The 20920-nt window shown below is 42.0% G+C and overlaps 1 protein-coding gene across 1 annotated transcript in view; it reads right to left on the bottom strand.

Annotated features, from left to right (window-relative positions):
- The window catches only part of TMC2 (transmembrane channel like 2), a 56964-nt gene that overhangs the window by 5567 nt on the left and 30477 nt on the right, over nt 1–20920 (bottom strand). Inside the window, exons 10-16 of the mRNA XM_034761011.1 lie at nt 19721–19909; nt 17280–17459; nt 15349–15501; nt 13610–13738; nt 8443–8510; nt 7182–7421; nt 4414–4539 (exon numbers count right to left, since the gene is read on the bottom strand). Of these exons, the coding sequence (XP_034616902.1) occupies nt 4414–4539; nt 7182–7421; nt 8443–8510; nt 13610–13738; nt 15349–15501; nt 17280–17459; nt 19721–19909 (1085 nt within the window). The remainder of the gene's footprint in view (nt 1–4413; nt 4540–7181; nt 7422–8442; nt 8511–13609; nt 13739–15348; nt 15502–17279; nt 17460–19720; nt 19910–20920) is intronic.

Raw genomic sequence — 20920 nt, 5'->3', positions numbered from 1 at the left:
GTCACTGCTGTGTGTTTGTGGTTGGGTGGGAGGGAGGGAGGGAGGAGGAGGCACTTACCTAGTATCTGTAAGATATCTAGTATCGCTAGTTAAAAAGTTTTAAAGTTATCCCTGGCTACAAACAGGATTTGGGGGGGCACAAGGCTAACTCACTGGCAACACTCTAAATCTCAAAAACCCTTCCTCCCTATTCTACCTTCCACAAATGACCTTCAATCTGTTTTCCCCTGACTCGCTCCATCATCCCTTCCCCAGCCACTGCACTCAGATGGGAGTTAAATTGGAGACTGTTATACAAATTGCCTCTTCCCCCAGGCAATAAAGGAAGCCTCCCTGTCACAGACTGTGTGGGTTCCAAAAGCCCGCAGCTCTGTTTGTAAGCTTATTGTGCAAAAGTGATGGTGGGCCAGTGAAAACTTCAGTATCTTCTTCCCAGTCATCTTGTGATAAAGACCAACCCCCAAAGGCTACATTTAAAGAGCCAAAGGACTCTCTGGTGTAGCTCTGCTAAGTTCAAGAGAGTCACACTAGGGATGAACATGGCCTGTTTTGAGCAGTCATTACTTTCACAGCAGCCCCCCACACACTGTAATAGAGAACAATAGCGTGCTGATGTCTATTGTGGATATTTGTATGGCTTCTTTCACTGTAATACCCAAGCACCTCGCAGTCTTTTAACATATTTTTCCTCACAACATCCCTGTGAGTTAGGGCAGTGCTGTTATCCCCATTTTACAGATGGGGAATGGAGACACAAAGGCTAAGTGACTTGCCCAAGGTGACGCAGGCAGTCTGTGGCAAAGCAGGGAACTGAGCCAAGCTCTTCCAAGTTGAGGCTAGCCACTGAAGAGTCTTGCCTCTTCTACAGGGCACTGCTCCAGTCCACAGCCTGCAACTGAACTCTTACTAATAGGCACAGGTTGGGAAACCAGTGTAAACTAGAGCCAGTTTTGAGTACAGTCGTGGGCTTTGGGCTTGATTCTTTCTCTCCCAAAGAGGACAAGCCCCTTCCAAAATAAAATAAAATTAAAGGTAGGAGCCACACTAGAGGGAATCAAAAGTCAAAGGGATCAGAGGAGATGTACTGGCAGTGGCAGGCAGCCTTTGGCTCACAGAGAGGCACATATTTTAAAACATGCTGAAATGTCTGGGACTGTCTCATCCCCACTGCCGCCAGCCAGCCAGTAATATTTTGGTTGTCAAAAATGTCTCCTACTGCTTTTGTAGAATGATTTTATTCCTTTAAAATCCAAACATCATCTGCTCAGTGACTCCAAATCATTCCTGGAAAAGCACCATCAATTTGCTGCTACTGCTTTTAAAAAAAAAAAAAATTCTAGTTTATAACAAGTAATATTGGAACAGCAAAGCTTCCTGACAGTTCATAATTTGACTGCGTAGCTATGGCTCAGATTCAGTGAGCTGGAAACCAAGTTAGGCGGCTTTTTGTAGGGTAGATTTAAAAAGAGTGAATCCAAACACTGCTAGACAGGGCAAGTCTGTCGAGGATGACTAGTTTCTTTTGAAGCCTTTTTTATATATGCTTCCTGGGTGGGTGGGGGAATAATGTGTATATAAAAGGTCTGTCTGGAAAGAACATACTTAAGTTTGCAGAGCTCTCTCCTACGTAATTAAGCAAACCTCCATCTACTGTAGATTAGTGATGCAGCATTTTAGGAAATGAATTTTTTTCCTTGTGCTCATGGAAACATCTTTTGGTTATCTGTAAGCAGATAATAGTTTCATAGCTACACAATTGAATTTTATGATTAACCTAGGGTTTTTTTGTTTTTTAATCTGTTGCTTTTGGTTCTAAGGCCCTCCATGCATGTCTGGTTTTGACCTGATTGCACTTAATTGCCTGAAGGAACTATGTTTTTGGAAAAGATCACTGGAATCTGCTCCTTCAGAGCCCTTGTGGTCTCCACAGGCTCTCTGTTTTCTCTGTCCCTTATTCTCCAGATCTTTGAGTTACTCTGAGTAAATCAATTTTCCTTTCTGCAGATTCCAGTTTCCTTTTCAATCCCTTCATTAATAGCAGTAACCATCTTCAAATCTTGGAACTTCTCCCCGTTTAGCAACTTATTTAACAAGTGAATCAATAGATGGGGAAAAAAAAATTAACCAAGTTCACATCAGGATATTAATGCATTCCCATGCTACTTGGGGCATTTTGTCAGCCTGTGTTCCCTCTCTCATATATTTGTTACAGTTATTCTGGATTTGCTCCAGTTCCTCACTGCACCTTATGGCTCTCAGTGAAATTATGGTGGGCATTTTAGGACTGATCTGATCATACAGCTTTTGATCCTCACTTAAGGGGACTTGATGGAGGGAAGGAGAGGCGGAGGAATACCATGGAAAAAGGGTGGTGGAGTAGAATCTCTGAGAAGCTGCATCTTACACATCATGTGATTCGTCCCCCAGTTGATTTTTGTGGCCATATAAGTAACTTGCACTAGGTGTGTGTGGATTGCTCTCCCAGGCTAGTGGCTGGTCCACATTAGAGGTTTGAGTCTGCTACTGCATTCCATAAGGGGGTGAGTTCTTTAACTCCAGCAGTAAAGGTCAGATTTTCAGCTCTGTAGGTCCTGAGTTCAAATCCTACTATTGGCCCAAGTGAGGGTTGGTTACCTATCCATAAACCTTGTTTATGTAAAATAGCTTCCCCCTGAAAAATGAGGCAACTAGAAGGAGAGAGGAAACCGAGACGCAACAATTTCACTTAAAGTGTAATATCTACAATGTACTCTCTGGCACTTGAGACACAGAGTGTAAATGAATTGGAGACATCTAAAATTGTTTCTGGAAAAGGAGGGGGAATTGTGAGAGGAGAGGGGGTGGAGAGGGAACAAACTAATTCAGTTCTTAGAAAGGAAGAGCACATTTTATGAGTGGCTGCCTGCCACTAAATCCAAGCTAATATAAATTTATGATTCACCAGCCACTGTTTGCAGAGGTTATTTTTTTGTATTAAGGCCGCATTGCAGGTTGCCTTATCTGCTTCATTTAGGAGGAAGAGATGCAGTATATTTCAGAGCTAAGTGAAATGCTGGCAGCTGCATTTTCTCTTTTTAATCTTGTTATATGTTGGAGCAGGATCAATGTAAGGGACCGGCCCCAGTTTGGATCTATCTAACTGTATGTACAATAGCAGGGGGCGTGGTAGGAGCTAATGGATTATAAGGAGGGAGGCAGGAAATCAGTGACTATAAATGATTCAAAGCTACCTAATAATTCCTGAGAAAGAAGTGGATGAGACATTAAACCAAGGCTGTGGCCACTTGCAGTCATTAATTATGACACAATCAACGGCAGTGGTAGTTTTAGCTATGTAGATGCTTGTTCACACTAGTACTGAAAAACTTTCAGATGGTAGCTGTTATGTCTCTGAAAATCCGATAAATTGAAAGGCACAGTTGGCTTATATGCCACTTTAATTGGCTCAGAAAAACACCCAAGCAATAAAGCAACAAAAAATAGTCAAGTTAAAGCAGTGAGAAGGGTTCTTAGTTCCAAGCTACTTCATTCCTAAATTCCAACTGCAGCCAACTCCAGCTGCTTTCAAGCAGCAAATCTTTTGAACTCTGCCATGCAGAATGTTCCAGACATTAAAAATATAGAAACCACAAATAATCACAACGGTCCTTAAAGCTACATGCGCTAATCACTGCTGATCTAGGCTATCTAGTTGCAATCTAGAGGTAAAAGGCTGTGTATCTCATTAAAACCTCATGATCTCTCAAGTATCAGAGGGGTAGCCGTGTTAGTCTGGATCTGTAAAAAGCAACAAAGAGTCCTGTGGCACCTTTATAGACTGTACATAGCAGAGGGGCATTGCTGGCATCGGCCAAACTGGACAATCCCTACGTAAAAGGATAAATGGACACAAGTCAGAATGTTAGGAATGGCAATATACAAAAACCTGTAGGAGAACACTTCAACCTCCCTGGACACACAATAGCAGATTTAAAGGTAGCCATCCTGCAGCAAAAAAAAAAAAAAAAACAAAAAACTTCAGGACCAGACTCCAAAGAGAAACTGCTGAGCTTCAGTTCATTTGCAAATTTGACACCATCAGCTCAGGATTATACAGAGACTGTGAAAGGCTAGCCAACTACAAAAGCGGTTTCTCTTCCCTTGGTGTTCACATCTCAACTGCTAGAAGAGGGCCTCATCCTCCCTGATTTGAACTAACCTCGTTATCTCTAGACTGATCCTTGCCTGCATATTTATACCTGCCTCTGGAAATTTCCACCACATGCATCTGATGAAGTGGGTATTCACCAACAAAAGCTTATGCTCAAATACTTCTGTTAGTCTATAAGGTGCCACAGGACTCTTTTGTCACTTTTTACATGATTTCTCAAGTCTCCCTTCCCTCCTACCTGTATTATTGCAAATATAACTTACACCATAAGCAGAACTGCAGGTATAATCAGTCCCGGATTTGCCACATAACTGAAGATCTTGGCTATAAAAAGTGGAAAATCCTGCTTGATGGTCTCTTGGATGACATCATACATTCTTTTCTTTCCACTGGAAAGATAAAATGACCAATTACACATTGTAGCTGGTTACTGAAAGGCCACAGTAGTGCCGTGTTAAACAACTTTAAAAGATTTTTATAAAGAACAATAAAATTCTTTCATTGTCTTGTCAACATGTTGTTTGCTACTCAGACTTTAGATATTAAAATACTGTTGAAGTGACTTATTTACAAATATCTTTCAGTCCAACCACTCTTTCTTGAGTTCTAATTACCTGTCTTTAGTGGTATTGATTGTGAATGACCTCTACAAAGGTAACTTACTTCAAGCACTAATATATAAGTATATGTTACCTCTCCAAGTTACTTCATGAGCTCTACTTATTTATTTCCCTTGAATCCACACAAATCCTACAGACTTTAAAAAAAAAATCGGAGATTTGTGACTTTCATATCACATTGAAGATGGCCTTTTTGTTGTGGAGATAGCTCTGCTTATGCAAATCAATGCTTTCTTAACTAATGAGCCAACTTCAAGAACGGCTAAGTAAGATCAAAAATAGCAAGCTGTGATTATCACTTAATAGGAAGCCCACTGAAGGAGTAATTTTAAACTAGACTGAATAAAGCATTAGAGAATCTGCTGTGTGCAAATGAAATAATCATACACAGGAAAGGGGATGGGCTAGATAAGCAAGGAGGTTTCTTTCGTAGAATTCAACACTTACAATTCTGCGAATCAGTGTTGGATTCAAATAGTGACCATTTCTGTGGGTAGTATTAGCCCTAATCATAATCCTTAGACTCACTGTATTCTTGGTTATTTAAGTTCTAAAATAATTATTCTGGACTCCAATTTGGAAGAAGTCACAGTCCATCCTCATGACAAGAGTCAACAGAGACAGACAGACCGGCTGAACCAGTGCCACAATTTCACCCATCTGCATTAGTCAAGTATGGTACATTACTAGCCAAATCCTCAACGTTATGGTGGGAGCTTTGCTGAGAGGGTTGAACAAGGCAGATACGAGTGGATTTTGAAAGAGAGGCTTCAAGTTTTGAAATAATTCTTTAATGCTTCAGACAACGCTTGGGGATTGTTGTGAATTGATTTATGGACTTTGAAAAATCTCTTATGGTTCAGGTACACCACTCACATCTGCCTATATACAGATTCTGTCTCTGAGAGTAGTGCATGACTGTGTGCAAGTACCATAGTTGATATTATTGGACTTTTTACTTTCATGTGTCCACTCAGTGGGGGGACCCCCCCACTTGGCTGCTCATGGGGCATGAAAAATGTTTTCTACCTTGGGCAGCAAAACACCAAGGGCCTGCCCTGCATGTGACTGTCATGTCTGTGAAAGGTGTTGGCTCAGTGGCTCTGGGGATTGAAGTACTCGTGTTTTTATAAACCAGGTACTGCATGAGGAATGAAGTTTCCTGCACTGTTCCACTAACATAAATCAGCCTAGGAAACAGAGGGTTCACTTCAGGGGGGCGGGTGGAGGAAAAAGGGGGAAAGTAGTTCAGTCATCTCTCCTGAGTCTGCCAAAAAGTTTCCAGATAGTCTGGTAGCTTTTGTGATCTAGAGCCCTGCCGTGGGAGGAGATTTCTAACTCATTTCAACGTAACGACTCAACAATCATCAGATGGTAACAAGTCACAGTTGCTGGTTTCCTATGCTAAACTGAACTGGCAACCTCAACATGAAAGCTTCTGTATCTCCTCTCTAGTTCCCCTGAGCCACCTAGTAGCTGATGATATGCAAGTTACATAATAATGGGTGTTTGTGTACGTGAGGGCAGGATTGAGAACACAGGGCTGGATATTGTGATGTACTTTTAAAGGGCAAGATAATTAAATCCTGCTAGTCTGGTCTCTAAATTAAGAAAATCTTGGTATTTTCTCTTATTCTCCAGCTCTCCACAGATTTCTGCTGACCTTCTTCATTAGCAATTGAAGAAGCTAAGACAGTGCAACTAAAGAAACAATTTGTTCCAATCTGGCTCCTTGCTGAGTCAGGCTCAGTGTGCACCAGGAAATAATGTTACTAAATCAAATCCAAGCTCATGGGCATATTAATCCAGTCCCTTGAACACTCTATGCGGTGCTGGTTTGGAAACACAGGGAGAAATACCATTAATAAAGTAGCAACAGAGAAGCTCAGAACAATCTGGTTTCTGTTATTCCTCCACCAAATACAAAAATGATCACATGTTGCGGTAGCTATTGACTATAGGGAAGCTCTTGAAAGATGGCGTTTGGGACTCCTCTTTGTTTGCATAATACTGAAATGTGTGTTCAGGACTTTTTATTCTAGGGCATCATATTCAGACACAGACATCCATCCTCCATGGATATGCTCTAAAATCCTCTGTTGGTTCCCATTGCACTTTTTCAGGAGGAACGTCAGGAATAGGTGTCGGGGTTTTAGGGGATACTTTGGTTTTGGAGATAGCAGAATTCACGGAGTCTTCTGCCATCTAGGAGTAGGTTTGTCACCCCAGATGACTGTTTGTTTGCAACTCAGTATTGGTCATGATGCACTGGTGCATGTTCTAAAGAAGAATGTAACTAGACCAGAATAAAAATATTAGGCATGTTGCCCAACAAGGACTGTATAACTTATTACACTATTTTTTTTTGCATAAAAGTAGAAGAATAATTCAGGCTTGTCGTTATTTCATACCTGAATGGTCCACAGTCAAAGGAAGGAGGGAGGGACATTATGGTGTAGGCCACTGGCAGTAGGCTTAGGAACAGGATCAACAGCAAGAGTCCCATATAAAAATTATTGGATTTGGATGCTTTGAACACGCGTTCATGAGGGACATTGCTACTCATAACTGCCCAGCACTGAAAATACATGGAGGTTAGTAAGCGCAGCACATTTATACCAACCAGTCCAGGCGCATAAAAGGATCCCATCCTAAAAAAACAAAACAAAAAACAGAGAGCACTATTACCTAGACGAGGGTTCTACTTCAGGATCAGCAAACACGTTGGCGTAGGTGACAGGTATACATGGATATGATTCCAGCTAGGTCAGTTTATGCTGCTCTCATTTCCCTTCCACCCCCCACATGCAGAAAATGACCACTCCCGAAAGAGCATCCACCCTCCGCTGGCATATGTGTAGAGACATGGGTGCATCAGAATCTAACCTTTCATTTAAAACAAAGTTTCTAGCCTTCATGGTTGGGAAAGAAAACCATGAAAATGTGAACGGAGTGTAACTAGTACAGAGACCTCTGCCTAAGTCTGCAGACTGCCTCCAGCAGAGGGGGCAGTAGTAACTACTAGAGCCAGCTATTTATCACCAGAGCAGACGAGGTTCCTCCGCTGCTGCTTTGAGGGGACACCTGCCACTGCTCCCAACACTATGAAGGCAGAAGGGGGCCACTGCTTGGTGATGGTTGTGTGGGTCCCCCATGTTGCCTTATGCCTCTGGCCCCCGATTGCCTTATTCCAGCCCAAGCTCCACCCAATTGATGCATCTGTTAATGGTCAAACTTGTACCACCTGGTAACACACTCAAAGCATGCAGATCTCCCTCCCCAACAGAAAAATCAAACTAGGTTATCGTGTCATCCTTAAGAGATCTATAATCTGGAGGGGGAAGGTCAATTTTATCATCCAAAAATAATCCTATAAAAGGAGTAGGTCAGGGTCTGCAGTACTAATTTCCATTTAAAATCGGCCAAATATTTGTATGTGAAGGTGAGGAATGAGCTGGGTTTTTTGTTTTGTTTTTTAATAGCAAGGAACAGAAGTCAAACTTCTTTAAAACAAACAAAAACCCATGCAAATCAGTCCATCCAGTTTGGAAAGTCTAGCTGCATTACCAATCTCTTGAATTCTTAGTGCTGTTAAGGATTTTTCCATTCCAAGGGTTGCGGGGGAGGGAGGGGTGGGGTGGGGTGGGGTTGGGGGGAAAGCAAAGATCTTACCAGATCATTCCTTGATTGAAGATTAAGCCCAACACGTTACCACTAATATCAAACTCTGCATAGGAGGGCTATATGAAACGAGAGGGGAAAATAATTTATACATAAATTATCTGCTGTTGCTTGGTTTGCCAAGGTATAAAGGTGCTCATTAAGTCCTAGTGTGTTAGGCAATCTGGGCTGTGCTTGGAATCTCCTGTCTATTGAGTAGGTAACCTGTGCAGCTATGAAAACAAAGGGGAAGTTATGCATTGTGGGCCACCTCTCCTCTCTTGCTGAAAGCTGGAAAGGCCTCTGGTGGTGGTTACCAAGTGTTTGGAGTTACTCTACTCTTGTTTTGAATCTTTGAATAATACAGTCAGCTATGAGGAAAAGGTCTACACAGTGTGTGGGTTTATTTTACTTCTCCAGCTGCTGTATTTGCCCACTGGCCTAGTTACATCTTGGCAAGATGTTTAATGTTTGAGTGGTTATAACAAGGTTGAGAGTGAAAAATACCCTGACTACAACCACTTTGCTTAGGTTTTCCAGAAGCAGGATGTGAGGTGAGGGTTGGGGGGCGGGGGAGAGGAACGGCAGAGAGAGGGGTAGTTCTGAGAGGGCTTGTCCAATATGTGGTGTCATTTTGTACTGAACTACCTAAATACCAAAGTTGTCCGCAGTGGTGGTGTAGCTATGTTGGTTGCAGGATCTGAGAGACACAAGGTGGGTAAGGTAATATCTCTTATTGGACCAACTTCTTTGGCAAAAGAGTAAAGCTTTCAAGCTCCACTGAGCTCTTCTTCAGGTCTTTCACAAACAGAAGTTGGTACAATAGAAGATATTACATCTCACCTGCCCTTGGATATTTAGAGACAAGATAGAATTGCCTTGTGTTCTGGGTAGTTTTAGCAATACATAGTGGGACAGAAATGACTCACTCAGTAGTGACTGGGAGCAAGGGGTCAACTTCCAATAATGCAATGTTTTCTGTTCCATAATTTTCATGCCTATTTTAAATTTCCCCATGAACCTGCACAGTGCTTGTGAGCCCTAAAACCTCTGCACCTAATGGAAGGCAGAAATCTTGGGAGGCACATGTCATGCCCCCCTTGCCCCCCAAACATTGCAAATATGATTGCTCATCCTGGGCACTAAAATATCTAGTTACAGCTCTGATCTCTTGAAGAATGATAAATGTCCCAGCCTTTCATCTGGTAACACAGGTTGGTATAGGATGCTTAACTCTCAGTCAACCCCAACCTCTGCATTGAATATTGAGTTTCACTGAATTTGACAACAAAAGGAGGAGCATGTGAGCAACAGCAGGTTCTTCTTGGACTTCATATTCAGTTCCTGTGGTTCAGGGAGCGGTTTTTTTTTTTTTTTTTTTTTTTTGAACTTATGGGTAAATGATCTTGTTTTAGTAGTGTGCATCAGGCACAAAGAATTACCTGATGGTCTTCCTCCTCTTTGCTGTCCTCCAGAGACAGACTGCTTTGGGGTATACTGCTTGAGAAGGAGATAGTCTTTTAGCCATCTGATGACCGCTCATGTCTAAGGGGACATCTCATCCTGTGCTTCCAAACAGAAACTGGTTGGCTCTGTTAGCACTGCATAAACTCCACACAATATAGGACTGGTAAGGTACTCATGGAAATGAAATAAGCCAACATGTACCAATAAGAAGGAAGAACCTGTATTTTTATTTGCATTATAAGACCTCCTTTTAATCATAGTGAAATATCTCTCAGTGGCTATGGCTAACAAACAAAAAGTAGAAGCTCCAACTCCTGGGCCAGATTGTGTCTGGCACTGCACAGAGGTCAGGGTGGGAAGGGCAGTGTGAAAAAGCACCCACCATTCTTTGTTGCCCCTGTGCAAAGGCCAGGAACAATCCCAGTCCAAGAACCAACGGTTTCTAGCATCATAGGGTTCAAGAAACTCCCAAAGGCTTGGGACAGGAGAAAGAGTATGAAAACAGGGTCACGGCCCTGCCCTCCTTCTGCACCCAGCAGTGCAGCTAGCATGACATGAGAGACAGAGTGCTATAAGGGTTGTAGCAGGAGCCATGATTACAAAACACAGCGCCTCCTTTAGGGGTGGTTGCTTAAAGCCACAATTTTGCCCTTGGCAAACAAGGGCATTGTACTGATCCTGCTGAACTCTGTGGGCAAGGGATTAGACCCCAAGTCCCTGAAGGTTCACTTGCTTTAGCTTGTTAAGCCTGGTAAGTGTGTGATGAATTCTGAATGCAGTTTGTTTCTGGGTTACAAAACCACTCCGTAGCATGACTGTATCAAGGGCCAGAGACAAAGAAAGTAGGGAGCATATAATTAACTTTTAAATGTCACTGAGAGATGGTGAATAGGAAAAAAATGGCTTCTTTTACATCTATTTATTAAAAAGTGCCTGAAGGATGTAAGAGATGTACTTCATAGCTTTCTTGGAGGGCTTCTCATAAAGCAGCCCGAAAGGATAAAAGGAACCCCCCAAATAGCATTTTAGAGGTTGTTTTGAGGAAAACTCTCAGGAAATCAAACAAGTCTAACAAAAAGAAAGTGTGTGTGTGGGGGGTCAAAATGGAGGCTGGGGCATAAAAGCTGAGATTTCCACAAAATCAAGATTCATGAACATGGTTCACACACACAGTTTGAATCTCTGGCTTCTTCAGATTGCTTATTCTTTGCCCAAATTCCATAGCAGGGCAAATTTTTCAGAGTGGCAGCAAAAGAGAAGGGTGGGTATTTAACTCTGGAAAACTTTCATCACTTCCTTACTATTGAAAGAGAGTACACAAAGGAAGGGTACTGGATGGGAGATTGAGAAGGCCTAGGGTAAAGTATGACCTGCTATAGCAGGCACTGAAGCCTTGACGCATCCCTTTTTTAAATGCAGAACTGATGGCTCCATGGCATACAGTTTGAATAAAAAGTGTCCAGTCGTAATAAATCAAGCCACACATATGGGAAACTTTAAGGAAGAGGGAGGCAGTTTGCCGAGACTGGGAGGAAAATCTTGATGGCACGAGATGTTTAAGTGCAAAAATCACAGGATGGACATAAATGAAACTGTGAGAGTCCTTGAGAGCTGAAAGACTAAGAATGTTCCTATTAGTGGCCCATAAGTGCAAAGCACTATGGGGCAAGGGGAATTCAAGCACCTATTACTAGTCTAAAAATATGCGGTCACCCATGTTGCTCTCTTCTGCTTGCATTAGGAGGGAGTGCTGCACCCTTCCCCACAGAAATCATCCTAAGGGGCTATTGGATAAGCAGAAAGCAACCTTCCCCCTAACCCCAACTTCACTCTACAGGACAGTGGGAGAGGTAAACACTTCTGTCTCACTGCAGTGGCAGCTATGCTAAGCCCCGTGGCGTATAGACTGTACCCCTAAGGGTTAGTGCTGTAAGTGGGATACCCTCATAAGTTTAATTAGTGAAATGTGTCTGTTGACCAGCAGAAAGTACACTGTAGAAGGAAATCTGCTCTTTGATCTATTGGAATTGTTAGGGCTTACGAGACCTTGTCGGGTTCAGCTCATTGTGGTGGTTGTGAAATGAGCTGTGAGGGGATGAAAGGGAACCAATCCCTTGATATTCACTTGGCAATCGGAGCTCAATGTCAGAGAAGTTACTCATCACTAACTGATAAGTTTGAGAGAGTTGCCTTGGCATATTCACAGGTGTGGGAAGCAATGCTGAGCTTCAAGAACATTCTGGAAAGCACTGTCTTTGGGGCCATGTTCTAGTGTGCCCTTACCTCCTGCGCACCCCTTTGTGCCTAGAAACAGCATTGCAGGCAGTCCACTTTCTTGGCCCCATAATGGCCTCTCTCTGTCTGGGTCTTCCATGGCCTAGCTCTCTAGCCAGGTCAATTAAAAGTTCAGTTCCCTTCCAGGATAACAAATTCAAAATAAATCTCTAAACTAATAACTTCTTCTGCCTCTCTCAGGCCACTCTGTTCTTCTGCTTTGCCTCTACTCCTGGGCCCTACACAGTTTCTTGTAGGCTGCTCCTTCCCCAGCAGGATTCCCCACATTGCCTGTCTTCCCCAGGGATCACAGGACCCTAACCTGATCCCTGTGGGTCTCTTCCAGCCTGACTTCCCCAGGGAAAGAACCCTCTTTATTCCTCTCTCCTGAGTCTCCTCCCTCTGACCTGAGTTCAGCTCTGTTTAAATTGTCCTCCGCAGCCGGGGTCAGTCATTCTAATTAAGCTCCATCACACCCAGCTGGGATCACTAGTTACTAGACAATGGTCAAGGTTGAGTTCAGCTTGCCTTTAAGAGCTAGCCAGCCTCTGACAGGCCAAATGAGCACTCTTGTAGCACCAAAGCTGGGCTTATAAAAGGACAGGCAGTCCTAACTGCCTCAGTTCCTTTCTTTTTGTGGCTAGCTGTAAGTTGGGAGACTTCCTCTCAGCTCAAAGTGATTCTGGATTTTACGTTTTCTTAACCTCAGAGTTCCTTTGTTAGTGGTTGGTTGCTTTTTGCTTCTATAGTTTAGATAAATCCATGCCATTACACACACAGTTTTTAAACTGGTCCCTGGGCTAGCTACTGGAGTGGTTTGCCATGGCTGATGTAGTTTCCAATGGTCTAAGTAAGGCTGGATATAAGTGGTGTGCATTAGGCTCCTCCATGTTGCCTGAGGTGAATTCTTGCACCTACTGTTTATTCAGCCTGGAAGAAACTGCATGTGTACATACCGCAGAAGGAACACTATATTCAAGGACAAATAATATTGCACAGGATTCATACTGTTACTAAGATATCCTGCCTCATCCATAGTGGGCACTATCAATAAGGAGGTCCTGGGGCTTGAGAAGGGGATCTAAATGGGGAGGACTTGAAGGTTCAGCTCAGTGAATTTCAATCTGCACGTGAACACATAATTGATTCCCTGTGAATTCAATTGCATGGTTTAGTTCATGAACACCAAAATGGACTGAATCTTGCAGGGCTCAGTCAGTCCTTGTCTTAGTAGGACTAGAGTAGGGTGGTTTGTTTTTTGTTTTTTAAGGTGAGCTTTATTGACCTGCAAAGAAATGTTGCATGGACACACTTCATGAATTAAAATATCAACTTAGATTGTAATAAGGCTTGATGCATTTAAAAAAACACCATTATAAAATGTAAATAAATGGCTAAAAATTGCTTATATCCTTTCAGCTTTAAGGCTCTGACTTACAAATCCAGCCTCAAGGTCCCAGCACCAGCAGTAGTTCACAAATCTGACAAAGCAAGCACGAATAAAATCTCCCACCAGGATGGTTACGTAGGTCACCATAATATCAGACACAGTGAGTCTTACAAATTCCTGCAATTGAACACAAGGAAAGAGAAATTAGCTACTGTAATTTAGGTGGTGCATCGTAAGACTGTATCCTCCCTTAATCTGTTTCTCTCCATGAGTGACCTTTAAACAGAATAGAAGTTGGGTCTTTTCCTTGTCTTCTGACTTTTGGTAATGCTCGCCATCTGTGTGTTTTCAAGAAGCACAGGCTACATTACAGCCACCAACTATCAATTGCTGGCTGGCCGCCTTGGTCTAATTTTGATTTAGGTCTAATTTCAGTTGTTTGTTCTCATTGTGATTGTTTGGCTTTAGAGAGCAGATGCTGGGCGCTGTTGGTGGGATGTGATCTACAGGAGGTCAGACAAAGGCCAGAAGGGACCATCAGATCATCTAAATTCTGTGGCTCCCTTATTTATTGTTTGCAGTGTTGTTGTAACTGTGTTTGGCCTAGGATATGAGAGAGAAAAGTTGGGTGGGGTATTCTCTTTTTAGTGGGACAACTTCTGCTGGTGAAGGATACAAGCTTTCGAGCTCCCCAGAACCTCTTCTGGAAGTCTGGGAAAGTTAATCAGATTGTCAGAGCCAAATACAAGGTGGTACTGATTGTTAAGCATAAGGAGTTAACACACACTGCAAGAAACCACTCAAAATTAAGTGGGCAGGTAACACCTCTGCAGTTGTAGCACAAAGGAGAGTTAGCGGGTTACAGATTGTTGTAATGAGACATAAAATCAGGGTCTCTATCGAGTCCATGATTTTCTGTGTCTAGCAGAGTTTTTTATGAATTTGGGCTTCCTAGCTCATTTTCTGAAGATGTTGTGCAGGTTTCCTTTGAGGATGAGGACTGAGAGGTCCAATATAGAGTGATTGTTTTGTGAAAAGTGTTCACCCACAGGTGATATATTGGTTTTGTCTTGCATTATTTTTCTGTGTGAGCTCATTTGAGAGCATAGCGATTGTCTCATTTCACCTACATAATTGTTGGGGCATTTGATGCACTGGATGAGGTACACTATATATTATGATAAGCTTGTGTAGGACCCATGGACCTTGAAAGGTGTGTTGGGGGTGGGTGGGTATTGATCATCATAGCAATGGAAATATGTCTACAGGCTTTGCATGTGGTGTGATGGCAGGGGCTGGTGGCACTTTGAGTTGGTGGGTCCTGGTCTGTGGAGGGCTTGCTTCAGATGATGAGGAGGTTGGGGGGTTGTTTTGAAGACCAGGAGAGGGAGTTCAGGAAAGATTTCTTTCAGGATGTGATCCCCATCAAGTATGGATTGTAATTGTTTGATACCTTGTATGGGCTCCAGTGTGGGGTGGTGGTTGACAACTAGGGATGTGTGGTCAGTGGCTTTTTTGCTGTATTGAACCAGGTTCTGTGGGGAATTAGAGTGGTCTGTTCCATGATGTGATCTACTTCTCTGGTGTACGGTCCTTGTTTTGGTGAAGGTGGTTTTAAGCCAATGAATGCTGCTGCTGCTGCATGGAAGTCTTTTTTTTAAAGCACCCCATATTGGTCATTTGGGCAGAAAACTTCAAAGACTTTGGTAAAATTAAAAACAACCAAAAAAGTATCCGCTAAGAAACTTCTACATATTATCATAGCTGAGGTCCCCAAAACTGCTTACAATGCCCACAGTTGTCTCCCAGCAAGGACCTCTAGGCATGTCTGCGGGATCAATGGGAGGTGGAGTAACCGCACTGTCATTCATTGCAGATGAGTTATAGTAGCTAAGCAGGGTCCAGTGTGTGATGTTCTTTATCACTACTTCTTCAGTCAGCTAAAACAGAAGAGACACATGCAGCTGAAAACCTCTAGTGTTGGGCCTAAACCAACACACCAGATCAGAGCAGGCCTACATGTAGGGCAAATTCAGGCTCCAGCCCAAATCCAGATAGGCCCAAGCTGTATAGTTTTTAATCTATCTAATATGGCTACCACCATGATATGTAGGTGCCATCTTTAATGTAAATAGTGACCTACAACAAATGTAGCCTCTGGGTTCCAACACTAGCAGTAGTTCACAAAGCAAACAATAATAGCATCTGGGCTTATCTATGTAGAAACCTAGTGTGCAGCAAGCCAAGCTGTGAATTTACAACACACTAGCCTGCCATGCACTAATTGGCTGTGTGGACCCTGCTACTGCCCACAAAATTTTGTAGTGCATTTGAAACGGGAGTACTAGATGAGTCCTTGGGCAGTGGTCTCCAAAGTGGGGTGCGCAGTAGGATCCTTGGGGGTGCGTGGCTTCGGCAGTTCGGGCAGGAGTCCGAGCGGTTTTATTTTATTTATTTATTTTTTTGCTTCGGCAAAAATGGTAGAGCCGGCACGGCAGAGGGTGCGTGCTCAAAAATTTTTTACTGATAGGGGTGTGCGATCAAAAAAGTTTGGAGACCACTGTCCTAGGGAACTCATTCTATTTCCTTTTTTTATCAGGATGGATAGCAGTTTGATGATTAATAGAGATGGTTCCAGTCTCCCCTGCTGTATAGAACCACTGTAGCTCAGGATATAATTAATCTTGTTCAGCACAATAATTGAAAAGTTCATACTAGGGCGTAAGTGGTGCATAGGCCTTGTGTTCTGCTTAGAAGGGTGGATTTTTGCCTTCACTGAAAGCACTTTTTTAAACAGGTCATGTGTGAATGGAGAAAGCTGGAAATAAGGTTTGAATGAATAAAAAGTTGCCTTTGCAGAGCCCGCTGCTGGCAGTGCTCATATTGGGCCTAACTCTGATCCCCTTGCTCATGCTAATTAGCACCTTACTCCATGGGCAGCTCTCTGGTTGCAAACAGGATTTCTTCTGTGGTAAGATTGTATGCAAGGTGAGTAAAGGCATCAGAATCTGGCCATTGTTAATAGAAAAATTGCACTGTTGTGGATGTTGTTCACAAGGATTCAGAGGGAGTCTTTACTGATTTTTCACATTTATGATTGCTCACTTCATCATTTTCAGGGCAGAATAAACTTTCCAGATTCCTTTTATTGTTCTCAATTTAAAGTGCTTTTCAGTGGATCATTTTTAGACGCTTATCCCCTCTATGCTCTTTATCAGCCAGCAACACTCTAATAGGAAAACATTAAAGATAGATATAAAAATTATAACTGAGGTGGTGTATTAGTAGAAACTGCAAACAGTGTCAGATAAAAATATTCAAGTTGTTCTAATCTTCAGCAATTACAGAAGACAATCCCTCTGTTTACATGCATAATAGAAGTTTGTGCATCTCTGGTAGCCTGGATTGGCTCAGTAGGGTTACTCAAAGTTACTCATTTCTGAGAATGGTAATGTAAAATTCGATTTCCAAACTGGTTTAAAACTTTCATTTTGAATAATGAATGAACTGGAATCCATGCATGAAAGTCTTAGATTAATGGCAACTCCAACCAGTTGTTCAGAGGGGATGATTGTGAAATACCTTTTATATACATATGAATGGAAAAAAATCAGTAATATCCTATTGTAAGGGAGCCTTTTGTTCATGTTAGCTATAAGAATTCTAGAACATACAGTATTATGAGTCTTGTTTTCTCTTTCATTGTAATGCTTTTTACCTTTTCATTGACATCATCCATTAGGGCCAATAAAAAGGTATAGAGGTTCCCGAGAAACAGAGCAAAGATACGTCCCAGCTGCCATTTCAATCCAATGCGAGGATGATACTCCTCTAAGGCAGCAATGGTTTCAAACAGTGGAGGACAAAACATTCCTAGCAAGGACATAACAATTTCAACCTGCCAAATGAGGATACTACTGTTAATAACAACAACAATGTTATTTTCAGCATTCAGACCTTATCAAAATAGGTCTTACAATATTTCATATATCAAGGCCACTTCACTTCCTATGAAGAGGAAGCTGACATCTCTTTTCAGAGTTTGCAATTTTCCATTAATGCAGGTCAGGAAATATATTAACATATATAGTGCTGAAACAGTTATGCTATATGGTAGCATGTCACCAAATTAGTCCCTGCTCCTTATTAACAAAGTCCAATTACAGTAATAAGGCTTAAACAGTGACACATCTGCACAATTCAGCGGCTGCAGGCAGTTAGTCAGCAATGATTGGAGCTTTTGATGGGCTTATGAAGGTGTTTTGAGCTAAAATGACTTCAATTCCTGGCATATCTAATTACTTTACCTCCTACAGTCCCAGAGTCTGAATAACCTGGGATGACTTGTGCATTTTGCCAGGACACTTATGTTATTATCAGAGGGATGAGGCCAACAGAAGATGCTCCTGTGACCCCAGTCCTGTGAGGAGCTTACTTAACCACAACTTCCTTTTACTTTAGAGAGCTGAGGCCTTTCAGAATGAGGTCCAATGCTCCTATTTTAATGTAGCAAGAATATCATAGAAACTAAGCTGTCAGCTTGTGCGTAAAATAATCTTTTATTTTTTAAAAAAATGTGCCTTCACACTTTTAAGAATATTTTGCTGACTCGGATGGAAACATATCTGGAACTCAGTTTTCTTATGAACTCAGCAATGATGCACTGATTTTGCCATTGGTCACACATGTACAACGCCCAATGAGTTTAGGGGGAGTTGCATTTGTGTAGTCCCTGACAGAATATACAGGTTTTTCTAGTACCTACCTTACTGAGAGAGGGAACACTGGCCAGAAGTTGGGCATCAGGAATATCCCTTTTTCTTTTGGGGAAAAATGCCATGAGATCTTAAAATATCAGCAGAAAAGCCCCAGAGGTTACCGCTGGTTAAAATTTTTCTGAGGGAACATTTTTCTGTTGGAAAATGCTGATTTGACTAAATTGAAATGTTTTGCAGGAATGTATCAGTTTTGTCAAAATTCTCACAGGAAATGATCTAAACATTTAGTTTGGACTTCATCATTTCAACTTTTTTATGTTATAAATATTATAACAAAAGCTGAAATGATGAAGTGGAAATGAAACATTTTGATAAGGTCACAACACATCCAAGAATACTTCATTCTGTGAAAAATTCCAAGATTTCAACTTTTTGCCTCAAAAGATAACAAAACCAAATGTTAAAAATCTCGGCATTTCCCATGAGGTGCAGATTCTATTTTTCAACCAGCTCTATTGGCAATGGACAGAAGGGATCTCTGTTTAACTTTTTATCTGAAGGGAGGACACCTCTAACAGTCCAGGGACCCTTCTAGTACAATACTGCATCTCAATACCTGGTGTGAGACTTGAGGTAAAATTTTCCAAAGCACCTAAGTCATGTAAGCCCCGTTGAAAATGAATGGGACTTAGCTGAAGTGACTTAAGTAACTATGTCTACACTGGGGGTGAGGGGAGGGAACAACCTTGTGGCAGAAAATCTCAGCGCCTGGGTCAACTGACTCAGGCCTGTGTGGCTCGGGCTGTGGAGCTAAAACATAGCAGTGTAGACGTTCCCACTTGAGCTGGAATCTGAGCTCTGAAATCCAGCAAGGTGTGTGGGTCTCAGTGCCTGGGCTCCAGCCCAAGCAGGAATGTCTACATAGCTATTTTTAGCCCTGTAGCACAAGCCCAAGGGTACGTCTATACTTACCTCCGGGTCCGGCGGTAAGCAATCGATCTTCTGGGTTCGATTTATCGCGTCTTGTCTAGACGCGATAGATCAATCCCAGAAGTGCTCGCAGTTGATGCCGGTACTCCTGCTCCATGAGAGGAGTATGCGGAGTCGACGGGGGAGCCTGCCTGCCGCGTCTGGACCCATGGTAAGTTCAAACTAAGGTACTTGGACTTCAGCTACGTTATTCATGTAGCTGAAGTTGTGTATCTTAGTTCGAAGTGGGGGGGTTAGTGTGGACCAGGCACAAGATTCAAACTCTGAGACTCACTCCCCCCGCCCCATGTTAAATGTACACTTTTTGGTTCTTTTGAACATTTTAACCTTAATCCTGATGTGGGACTTGAACCCACAATCTTTTGTTTTAGCAGCTATCTTCATGCTAACAATTACACTTCTTTCTAAGGAAAGTCAATATTACAGAAAATCAGAAACAAACTCTTCTTACCTCATTTCTTTCATACCAGCCAATGTTTTGCATTTTTGAAAAAGTCTGGGACCGTTTAACCACAAAATAAATGAGGTAGCCACTTCCACACAAGCAACATATGATAAGCACATTCGCCAGAACCCGAAGGAATCTTCTCAGATGGATGTTCTCATCCTTGTTACTTTCTTGCTCATCCACAATAGACTCCTTTATAAGTAGATACATTTAAAGAATTGTAGCAGATACATAGGTTCATTGAGTTTAAAACCAGAAGGGACCATTAGATCATCTACTCTGACTTCCTGTATATAACAGGCTATAGAATTTCATCCAGTTACCCTATGCTGTTATTGAGAATGATGCCTTGTGTTTGACTAAAGCATGTCTCCCAGAAAGGCATCCCAGCTTCATTTGAAGACATCAGGAGATGGAGAATTTGTTCCAATATTCCAGTAGTTGTTAACCCTTACTGTTAAACATTTATGCCTCCATCTTCCAGCCATTGGTTCTCATTATGCCTTTCTCGTCTAGATTAAAGAACCGTTTAGTACCCTTTCCTCCCCACAAAGGTACTCATACCCTGTAATCAAGCCACTTCTTAATCTTATTTTTGAGAGCTATGACCGTGGAAATCATGGCTTTTTGGACATCTAATAAACTCTTTTAAAAGAATTCCTAATTGTCATTTACATTTTTATGTTTAAAGTTTTCCTCTCAATTTTACTCAAAATTTTCCTCAGCTTTGGGAAAAATTTAGACTTTCTGAAGCATATATTTATTTCTGGGTGGGTTGCCTGGATTGAATGTAATCAGATCATGATTAGTAGTCTCTGGGCAACCACCAACTTCCAGTCCAAGAATGAAATTCTATTTTTGTTATAGTGAGGTCCATAATTAAGTTTCTTCTCATTGGGTACAATACTATTTGCATTGGAAAATTTTCTATAAATATATTTTTTAGAAACTCTAATAATGTTATACTACTGGTCACATGGAACCTCCAGCATACGTAGCACAATTTTTCTTTTCACACATTATAGCTGGGTGTTCAGGAGTAACTCCTCCTGTTCTCTGGTTTGATTTGGTGGTCTGTAACAGATCCCCACCAGTACCCGCTCCTGTCCTTTGTTAGTTAGCATATTAATCCAAATGCATTCAAGAGCCCGCCCTTCTGAGTTATCAACTAAAAAAGGTGTTATTAATGTAGAGTGCCACCCA

Source organism: Trachemys scripta, chromosome 2 (genome assembly GCF_013100865.1).
Source record: "Trachemys scripta elegans isolate TJP31775 chromosome 2, CAS_Tse_1.0, whole genome shotgun sequence".
NCBI lineage: Eukaryota > Metazoa > Chordata > Testudines > Emydidae > Trachemys > Trachemys scripta.
The sequence above is the reverse complement of the archived record's forward strand: the minus strand, read 5'-3'. Positions and strand labels throughout refer to the sequence as shown.